We start from the raw sequence: 11,305 nt of genomic DNA, 5'->3' as shown, positions 1-11,305 counted from the left end.
GCTCCTCGGATACTGTCTGACCTGCTGTGCTTTTCCAGCTTCACATCTATTGACAATGGATTTATGGTCAACATTAGAGTCTTAATTCCAGATTTTAACTGAATTCAAATTCCACCATCTGCTGCAGCAGGTTTCGAACCAGGTTCCCATAACATTACCTGGGTCTTCGGATTAACAGTCCAGTGATAACACCACTAGGCCGTTGCCTCCCCAACACAGGATGGAAAGAGGCTCAGCAAAGACCATTTGGGTGAAATGACTAATTTCTGCACTGCAAATTCGATGTAAAGTTTTCATAATCAATATCGATTACAGATTTTATGCTTCTTTCCCAAAGACACTGTTTCATTCTTAGAAATTCTTTCCTTACCAGCATTCCTGATGCAAAGAGAGAGAGTTTGGTGGAATTGGAGTGTAGGCAAATCTGGTGCTCTCCTGGAATATGGGAGGTAAATGTGAATCTTCCCTCAGAAGCATACTGCCTTGATAGAATGACCTGCACAGCAAAAGGCAGACATGAAAGAATTAGTTCTGTATTTGATGTTAGCTACATTTTTTTTAATACCTTAATCTGCTGACGTATCTACAATCTTTTAATGGCTTTTAGAATCATTTCTGGACAAATGCGTAATAATTGCAAAACATTCTGAGAACTAGAGACAGTCAGTTTTATAGAAACAGCTTCATAATCCTTTCATTAAAAGGCAGTGCCAAGGAGGGCTTGCAGATTCAGAAAACATTTTTAAAAATATATATTTCTTCAGAGGATGCGAGTGTCACAGAGACCAGTTCTTATTGGCCTTCCCTAAGTGCCCTTGAGGTGTTGGTAAGTGCCATTTCTTTAACTGCTGTAGTCCATGCATTTTAGGCATAGCCACAGTGCATTTACGGGAGGGAGTTCCAGGGGTTTATCCTTGCAGTGAAGGAGCAGCAATACAGAACCAGGTCAGGATGGTGCGCAATTTGAAAGGCGGTGGTCTTCCCAAAAGCTTTCTGCCCTTGTTCTTCTCGATAGTAGCATTTGCAGGTTTAGAACGTGCCAAGGGAGCATAAAGACTAGGAGCAGGGATAGGCCACTCAGCCCCTCGAGTCTGTTGCACCATTTAGTAAGATCACAGAGTGCTCCATGCTCCTGCCTACCCATGATAACCATTCACCTTCCTTATCAAGAATTTATCTACCTCTGTCTTAAAAACATTTAAAAAAAACACTGCATCTTTGGGGAAAGCATGTTCCAAAGACTCATGACACTTAAATAAACTTTCACCTCATCCATGTCTTAAATGGACGACCCCTTATCTTTTAAGCAGTGACCATGACTGCCAGGTCTAAATTTAAAGCACTGATGAATTGCTGCAATGCATCTTGTACATGCAGCAGGCTGCTACCATTGTGCACTGACAGTAACGGAATTTTTGAAGTGATGGATCAAGGACCAAATCAACAAGGCTACTTTTCCCTGAATGGTGTTTAATGTGCCTTGTTGAAGTTGCATGTGATTGGGCAAGTGGGGAACATTCCATCTCTTTCCTGTTTACTGCCTTTAAGCCAGTGGACAGGCTCCACAGAACACCCAGCCGCTGTCCCACTCTTATACTTAGAGTACTTATAGATTGATGCATCTACGTGTTTGGTCATTGGTATGATGTTGACATTTGGGAATTCAATATAGGTAATACTCACACAGGTATTATTTTCAACAATTTCACCTGTGGTCTGCCAGCGTGAAAATTATACCATACAATCTATAGTGACAAAAACGATCATAGGGATACTAATGCTGTTTAGCTAAGCTTCTACTTCCAGAAGTAATAAAGCAAAGGGAAACCTCCCGCCAGTTTTATCCTGAGTCAAACTGAAGTCTGAATGAAATCAGGTATAAAATACAGAATTTCCCAACACTATCATTTACACAAGCACAACATTCATTTAAAAAGTGATTTAGTTGAGAAATAAAATCTCAAAGTAATTAGATAGTGCACTTGAAGTGAGCAAATAAGCAGGCCTGGATCTCTGAGCTTGATTATGTTGTACCTTTTCATCGGGATCCTTCACTTCTACAAACATTCCTAGTCCTGGAGGAGAAGGCATGTACTCCTCCCTCTGTTTGTCATACATCAATGTTTTATAATTACCTAAAAACAAAAGAAACTGATTAATTCCATTAATTTCTAAATAACAATTGGTCAATGGGCAGCAAGTTGTGAAATAAACCAAGATGCAAGACAGTGTACCTTGCTTAAACAAGCCCCTGCCTCATATATAGAAACAGCAAGCGCAGGAGAAACTCAGCAAGTCTAGCAGCACTGTATAGTGAGAATCAGAGTTTCAAGTCATGACCTTATTAGTGTAAATGGTTAAAAAGCATGACCCTTACACCACCATCCAATACAAGGCTATCTGGGAAGGAGGGGTATGGAACTTGAAACATTTATAACAATTACTTTGGGTCTGGGCCACACATTTATCACCAAGAGTGGCTCAGTAGCACCATTACTCGATGAGCCCTGAAGGACAAAGCTGCCAGACTGGGCCAGTGATTGGTGTTAAGGGAATTAATGAGGAAAACCTACCTGACCAAGTCCTCTCTAAGCTACAAGCTGCAAATCCATTGATAGCTGAATAGGTGTGACCACTACACAGTCCTTCTTGTCACATCCACACACTGAGCACATCCTCCACTACATCATATGGCACTACCACTCTTCTAGTTGTGATAGATTTCAATGAATTCGGCAGAGTCATACAGCACAGAAACACATCCTTCAGCCTAACTTGGCCATGCCAACCAGGTTTCCTGAACTCAACTACTCCCATTTGCCTCATTTGGCCCCTTTCCTCTAAACTTTTCCTACCCACGTACCTGTACAAATATTTTTTGAATGTTGTGATTGTACTTGCCTTTACCACATCCTCTGACAGTTTGTTCCATATACACACAACCCTGCGTGAAAAAGTTGGCCCTCAGATCCCTTTTAAATCTTTCCCCACTCACCTGAATGTTACACCCTCTAGTTTTCAACTCCACTACCCTGGGGAAAGGACCTTGGCTATTCAACTTATCTGTGCTCCTCATGATTTCATAAACCTCTATCAGGTCACTCCTCAGCCTTCTACGCTCTCTGCATCCCATGTGATCTAACCTCATCAACCAGTCTACCGTGCAGAATCTTGTCGAAGGCCTTGCTAAAGTCCATGTGGACAACGTCTACCACTCTGCCCTCATCTGTCTTTTTGGTTACCTCTTAAACACTCAAACTTAATTCTTAAATAATGGCACATCATTGTAGACTTGCTCGCCGAGCTAGTGTGTTTGTTGCAGATGTTTTGTCACCCTGCTAGGTAACATCGTCAGTGTGCCTACAGTGAAGCGTCTGTGTTCTGTCCCCCTTGTTATTCATATGCCTCTCTGTTTGCTGTGGAGGTTAGCATCACTTCCGGTTCTGTTCTTCAGTGGTTTGTATGTCGGGTCCAGTTCGATGTGTTGTTGATGGAGTTCCAGTTAGAACGCCATTCCTGGAGGCCTGGCATTCCAACCGGAACTCCATCAACAAACACAGTGAATTGGACCTGACATACAAACCACTGAAGAACAGAACCGGAAGTGATGCCAACCACCCCGGCCAACTGAGGCATATAAACAACAAGCAGGACAGAACACCAATGCTTCACCGGAGGCGCACTGACGATGTTACCTGCAGCTAAATGCCTGCAATCAAACACACCGGCTCAGAGGCAAGTCTACAACCTAACCCAGAACCCAAGCTACAAATCCTCTCAAAAACTTTAATGGCACATTATTAGCCAGTCTCCAGCCTTCCAGCAGTTCACCCGTGGCTGTCGATGATACAAATATCTCCGCTGGGGGCCCCGCAATTTCTTCCCTACCTTCCCACAATGTCCTGGGACACGACTGGTCAGGTCCGGGGGATTTATCTACATTTATGCGTTTAATACCTCCAGCACTTCCTCTTCTGTCATGTGAACTCTTTTCAAGGAACCGCTATTAAAAAGAGGGGAGGCGATGGCCTAGTGGTATTATCACTGGACTGTTAATCCAGAGACCCAGATAATGTTCTGGGAACCCAGGTTCAAATCCTGCTGCGGCAGCTGGTGGAATTTGAATTCAATAAATATCTGGAATTAAGAGTCTAATGATGACCACGAGTTGATTGTTGGAAAAACCCATCTGGTTCACTAATGTCCTTTAGGGAAGGAAACTGCCATCCTTACCTGGTCTGGCCTACATGTGACTCCAGACCCACAGCAATGTGGTTGACTCTGAACTACCCTCTGGGCATTATGCATGGGCAATAAATGCTGCCTGGCCAATGACGCCCTCACCCCATGAGTGAATAAAGAAAAAAATTTATTGCACCAAGTTCCCAAATTTTCATGTCTTTCTCCACAGTAGATATTGATGCAAAATAGATGCCTCGTTGATCTTTAAGGGACTCTCTTCTCTCCCAAGTTACTCTTTTGCCCTTAATGTATTTGCAGAATCTCTTTGGATTCTCTTTAACTATATCTGCCAAAGCTATCTTTTATCTCCTTTTTTGCCCTCCTGATTTCCCTCTCAAGTGTACTCCTACACCCACTGTACTCTTCAAGGGATTCATTTGATCCCAGCTGTCTATACCTGACATGTACCTCCTCCTTCTTCGCCAGACCTTTAATATCTCTAGTTATCCAGTGTTCCCTACACCCGCCAGCCTTGCCCAACATACTAACAGGAACATGCTGTCCCTGAACTCTCATTATCTCGCTTTTGAAAGCCTCTCACTTGCCAGCTGTCCTGTTACCTGCAAACAGCCTCCCCCAGTCAACATTTGAAAGTTCCTATCTAATATCATCAAAATTGGCCTTGCCCAATTTATAACTTTAACATGTGGAACATGCCTATCCTTCTCCATACCTACTTTGAAACGAATAGAATTACGGTCACTGGTCCCAAAGTGCTCCCCCACTGACACCTCAGTCACTTGCCCTGTCTTATTTCCCAAGAAGAGGTTGAATTTTGCTTCTTCTCTCCAGGGCCATCTAAATATTGATGGAGAAAGTTTTCCTGAACACACTTAAAGGCCTCTCAATCCAAGCCCTTAACACCATGGCAAGCTCAGTCTATGTTTGGAAAGTTAACATCTCCTGCTATTACAACCCTATTATTCTTACAGCTATCTGTGATTTCCCTACATATTTGCTCCTCAATTTCCCGCTGACTACCAGGGCCGACAGTACAAACCCATCATAGTGATCACCCCCTTCTTATTTCTCAGTCCACCCATATTGCTTCACTGGATGACGTCCAGGAATATCCCGAGTACTGCCGTGATGTTTTCCCTAATCAAAAACGCCACTCCTCCTCCTCTCTTGCCTTCCCTGCTATCCTTCCTATAGCATTTGTACCCCAGAACATTGGGCTGCCAGGCCTGTCCCTCCCCCAGTCATGTTTCTGTAATTGCTAGATATCACAGTCCCATGTTCTCATCCATGCACTGAGTTCATCTGCCTTACCTGTCAGCCTCTTGCATTGAAATAAGGCAGTTTAATTCATTAATCTTCCCTCACTCCCTACCATGCCCTTGTCTCCCTTGTCCTTTTAACTTGCTCTCTTCTGTACCCGCCTCAACCTCCTTTCTTGTCTGACTACTGCTTAAAGACCCACCCCACTGCCAAATTAGTTTAATCCCTCCCCAGTAGCTTTCGCAAACCTCCCTGCCAAGCTATTGGTCCCCCTCCAGTTCAGGTGCAACTTGTCCCTCTTGTACAGGTTACTTCTCCTTCAGAAGAAATTCCAGTGATCCAAAAATCTGAGTCCCTGCCCCCTGCAGCAGCTCCTCAGCCATGCATTCATCTGTCCTATCCTCCTATTCAGACTCTCATTAGAGCGTGGCACTGGGAGTAATCCAGAGATTACAATCCTTGAGGTCGTGCTTTTTAACCTGCCCAACTCCCTGTATTCACTCTGCAGGACCTCATCCCTTTTCCTACCTACGTCATCGATGCCAAGGTGTACAACGACCTCCAGATGCTCAAGTACCCCTTTGAGAATTTGCTACAATTGCTCAGAGACATCCTTGACCCTGGCAGCAGGGAAGCAACACACCATCCTCAAATCTCACTCGCAGCTGCAGAAACACCTGTGTCCCGGCCTATGGTGTCCCTACCACAATTGCTCACTTGGTCTTTGCCATACCCTGATTTACAGCAGAGCCAGTCGTGGTATCTAAGACCTGGTTGCTGCTGCTAGTTTCCCCTGAAAGGCTACTGACTGTACTTACAGCGCGACCACCTCCCTGAAGCTACCCATCACACTCTCTGCCTCCTACATGCTCCTCAGTGCTTCCAACTACCATTCCAACCAATCCATGCAGTCTGAGAGAAGCTGCAGCCAGACACTCTTCCTGCAGATATAGTCACCAGGGCCACTAGACTGCTCCCTGATCACCCACATCTGACAGGAGGAACATACCACTCCACTGACTGCCATCTCTGCCCCCTTAACAACTAGCAGACTTGGGGAGAAATGAACGTCTGACTTTACCTTTACCTTGCTGCTGCTCCCTCTCAACAAAGCCTGATATTCACTTAGGCCTACTCTTAGATCTAACCAGCAGCATCTCGATCACAAAGCAGCCCCTTGCAAAAACAAGCCAGAACAAGACACAGAAACTCCTCCCTCCCACACTTTGCTCAACTCCCAGCGTTTGCACACTCTTGCCAGTCGCACTCTTTTGCAGCCCCTAAAACAGGTATACACAAGACAGTGTGGGTCATCAGCAGAGGGGCATCAGATACATGTTAACACAACACCTTCAAGTTTATCTCCAAGCCACACATCATCCAAACGTGGAACCGCAACACTGTCTCCACTGATGAGATCAAAACCCTGGCACTCACTTTCCAGCAACATCATCAGTGTACCTGCACCTAATGGACTACAGCGATTCGAGGCAGCACACCACCACTTTCACAAAGGCAATTCATTGTTCAGGAGATCAGATAACTAGGCCCAGACACGAAACTAAACCAAAAACTTTCTGCTCTGCAATGCAGCAGTTAGTGGTTTCACCTGCCACATACCCGAAGAGATGAGTATCTCATTTTCCTTCTAATAAATCCTGCATCTCTGTTGAAGGGTGTGCAGAGGTCTTCTGCAAGCATAACTGCTTTCCTTAGCATTGGGCCTAAACAGCACAGTGCTCTTCGAAATACTGTATATAAAAACAGGATGCTGACCCACAGTTGATAAGTAGCCCCAAAGAAACACATTTATTGTCCTGTTTGTAATTTTGATGAAGAATTACTGCAAACTGATGTAACACTGTGCAAGACTTAGATCCAAACATGTCATTCCTCTGGAAGACCTACAACTCACAAAAACAGCACAATCTAAAGACTGTCTTTTTTAAGAAAAACATTCTAGAAATTTTGGAAATTCTTACACATGAGAAGGTTTTCCCAACCTTGCATAATGTCAGGGACTGCATGGAGAACAAAATGCACTGAGGAAGATGCAGTCTGCACAGCAGGAAAATGCCAAATCAACAAATTACAGAACCATTATAAAAGTGACAAACGGAAGTGGTTCACTGAAAGCGAAAAATAGATGATACAGTAACATATTTACCATTAGGTTGAGACTGTGACTAAAACAAATTCTGACTAAACTGAAAGATAACTGACCTAAAGGATTTGGTCATTATCATACAATGGGCGCTTTCTGCTTTCCCCTTTATAACTACAGCGATTACACCTCAATTAAAAAAAATCTTTCAATGGATGAAAACCAACTTGTGCCAAGATGCCGTGAAAAGTATCACAGAATTGCAAGTCTTTCCTTTTGCAAAATGAAAGATTACAAAGTGACACACAAAATGGAGCATCATCAGCACAACCACGCAAGTATGCTCCACACACAACGTAATCTGCAGAACACCAACAAAGCTGCTGGTTAAGGGAGTGCCACCACTCACGGAAAAGACTTCCATTCTCCTCTTCCGAACACTTCTTTTCCAAAAATATTTTGATTTGTTCCCTTCATCCTCTCACTAAAAAAGAATTTTATCTAAAAAAAATCAAGCAATTTTTAGAGCTTCGCTGAGGAGTCTTTTTGTCCATTTAATGCCAATGCACTTTTGAAGGGAAAGCAAATCCCAAAGTGAGTATTTTCAATGATAACTGGATTGAAGTGTCAGTTTTTTCCAGTATATCTGAAGTCAAACACTGACGATTGATAAAGTTAATTTACAGCTCTGAAATATGGAAAAAGGGCTGCATTAACCAATGGATGAATAATGTGGTCTTATTCATAGCTCCTAAATGACACCAATGCAAGTGCCATGGACAAATTTATGGCACGAGATTGAAGTAGCACATTAATGAACACAAAATGGTACTGCTTTGCCAAGTGGCACAGGCTGAAGGGTCCAGCACTGAATTTCACTATTCTTAAAAAGTCTTTCATCGGATGTGGACGTCAGTGACAAGGCCAGAATTTGCTGCCTGTCCCAAATTGTCCCTCAGCTCAGTGGTTTGATGTGCCAACTCAAAGAACAGTTAAAAGCCAACCACATGGCAGGAATGGAGAATTACATATGGGCCAGACCTGGTAAGAATGGCACATTTCCATCCCTAAAGGACATCAGAGAACCAGATAGATTTTAACACAAGGAAAACTGGCACAGCCAGCCACAAACAGATTTCAAACTGGTGGATTGTGAAATCCTCTCACAGCAAGGTGGAGAGGCACAAGACAGAACTGCCATAAAAATAGAACCTTGATGGCTAAAAGTTCTGGTCAAAAGTCTAGTAAGGAGAGGGACAAAAAAAACTAGTGTGTTTGGGTAACGTAGGTTACAACTAATAAGATATGGGTACAGTGAGATTTCCAAACAGGGACAGACATAACCTTGCCACTCAGCAGAAATCTTAGCATTTTAAAATAACAGTATGTAGTAGGGTTATGGATGAGTTTAAGAGTAAATGGAGGGGAGAAGGCAGAAGGTTAGCACGGACAGTACTGGAGTCACGTCAACAGGTGACAAAAACATGCAAGTAATGGGGACAAAAACCAAGTTGCTGGAAAAGCTCAGCCAGCCACCAAAGATTATGGTGAAGAACTGTCTCACACTTGGACCCGTTTGTTCAACATCCCTCAACAAATACTTCTTGTTCAGTATTTCTAAGACTGCGTGTAGGAGTGTTAATGAATAATTTGAGTGGACTTCAAAGACTGAGTGTCACCCAACAGAGATGATAGTGACTCCGCAATAAAAACTGCACATTTTGATTGTTGTAAACCAACAGATCCCACCCTTGTGGCCACCAGAACCACACCCTGATCCCACCTCTCATGTTCGCTTTCCCATCAGTCAATTCAAAAACACTCCCAGCCTGCATCCCTAGCCCACACAGAATGCCTTGTTCTATTCAAGAGTGGATCACCCTGACATGAACATTCATGCATTAAAAAAGGGAACAACGCAAATACTTACACCTTAATACCAGTCCATCGAAGTACAAACTGAACTATTACAGTAAACTTCTTTAAAAATATTAATACACTGCAACTCATTCAAGGAAGCTCAATGCAGAAGGCTAATGGCCTCACCAATCCTTACGATCCAACTACAGAAAGAAGTGTGAATGCTGGAAATCACAATCTGTTCTGGAGAAGAGTCACTGGATTTGACAAATTAACACTGCTGCCTGACCTGAGTATTTTTCTTCCCCGGCAATTTGTTTTTGAACCTATATAGACCCTACTTTGGTTCAGCAAATCACTGCACAAAGAATAAAAGCCAATCTCCCTACCCTCACACTCACTCTTCCCCCCACCTTGACCTTGAAGGTGCAGCCAGTTGTCTGGCATTAACAAGCACCCACTGTTCCGATGCAAGTGTAGTCAGGGCAGAAACCGGAGTCATTGAACTGCACAGCTCGGAAACAGACCCTTCGGTCCAACTTGACCATGTCGACCAGACATTCTACGTTGATCTAGTCCCTTTTGCTAACATTTGGCCCATATTCCTCTAAACTCTTCCTACTCAGTGTACCCATCCAGATGCCTTTTAAATGTTGTAATTGTACCAGCTTCCACCACTTCCTCTGGCAGCTCATTCCAAACACACATCACCCTCTGAGTGAAAAAGGTGCCCCTTAGGTCACTTGTAAATCTTTCTCCTCTCATCTTAAACCTATTACCTCTAGTTTTGGACACCCCCGCCCTGGGAAAAAGACCGTGGCTATTCAACCCTCTCTGCGCCCCTCATGACTTTATAAACCTCTATAAAGGTCACCCCTCAGCCTCCGACGCTCCAGGGAAAATAGCCTCAGGCTATTCAGCCCCTTCCATATAGCTCAAACCCTCCAACCCTGGCAACACACTGGTAAATCCTGCAGAAACAGAAACAACTGCAGCAAAAGGGCAGAGTTAACGTTTCGGGGCCAATGCCTTTTCTTCAGAACAGGTTCTGATTTCCAGTATTCGCAGTGTTTCCACGCCCCACCCCCCGCAGTTGGATCTGAGGGATTGCTGACAGGGTTAGGTTTCTAGGCCAGGCCCCTACCCTGACTGACTGGTACGTGTCACTCCGATTCAATATTAAAGCACAGACTCTCCTTTCCGCTTACCGATGACCATAGTCTCGTCGGGTATCTCCTCGATGAAGCATTTCTTCTCGGTCTCGCCAATGTGGAAGTAAAGGCCGGAACATAACGTAGCCGCCAACTGCAGCACCGTCAAACCCCGCAGCCACTCACCCACCGCCATCTTAGATCAGACCCGCCCACTGCACCGCGCCTGCGCATCACCGGCCCCCCGCGGGCTTGGCGAGGAGGTGCGCCTGCGCCTAACCGGCAGCGCGACGCCGTGTCACCAGTGAGCACGCGTGTGGCCGGCAGCCGGTGGGGAAGACTGTGCCCATGCGCCTGGCCGTCCCCGTCCGCGGACCGGCCAACAACGCGCATGCGTGCAGCCGCGACCAGCCCGTCGCCACCACGCATGCGGCCATCGCAGTGCCACGTACACCTTACCCCGCCCCCTCTGATTGGACGGCTGCTCTCGACCTCCGGTGACTGGTGCATCCTCACCGCCGTGGCTTCGCTGATTGGCCAGTGGCACGTCCTTCGTTGTGATTGGCTGTCAGTGCCGGACGCTTTGTCTCCCCCTCCGGGTGGATGGGGGTAAGTTCAGGGACATGGTCAATCCCAAAGAGGAAGAGCTTTCTACATTGGAATGGCTAGTTGCCAATAAAAGGAATTAACTTTGATTCCTTGTTTGCCCTTGTTAACAATCACATAC

General features: G+C 44.9%; 1 protein-coding gene across 1 annotated transcript in view; it reads right to left on the bottom strand.

Annotated features, from left to right (window-relative positions):
* The window catches only part of LOC109938093 (transmembrane emp24 domain-containing protein 9-like), a 17,812-nt gene extending 6,927 nt beyond the window's left edge, over positions 1 to 10,885 (bottom strand). Inside the window, exons 1-3 of the mRNA XM_020536554.2 lie at positions 10,636 to 10,885; positions 2,035 to 2,135; positions 371 to 496 (exon numbers count right to left, since the gene is read on the bottom strand). Of these exons, the coding sequence (XP_020392143.1) occupies positions 371 to 496; positions 2,035 to 2,135; positions 10,636 to 10,774 (366 nt within the window). The 5' untranslated portion in view covers positions 10,775 to 10,885. The remainder of the gene's footprint in view (positions 1 to 370; positions 497 to 2,034; positions 2,136 to 10,635) is intronic.
* Between the last annotated feature and the right edge of the window lie 420 nt (positions 10,886 to 11,305).

The sequence above is a fragment of the Rhincodon typus genome, chromosome 12 (assembly GCF_021869965.1).
Source record: "Rhincodon typus isolate 14 chromosome 12, sRhiTyp1.1, whole genome shotgun sequence".
In the NCBI taxonomy this organism is placed as follows: Eukaryota; Metazoa; Chordata; class Chondrichthyes; order Orectolobiformes; family Rhincodontidae; genus Rhincodon; species Rhincodon typus.
The sequence above is the reverse complement of the archived record's forward strand: the minus strand, read 5'-3'. Positions and strand labels throughout refer to the sequence as shown.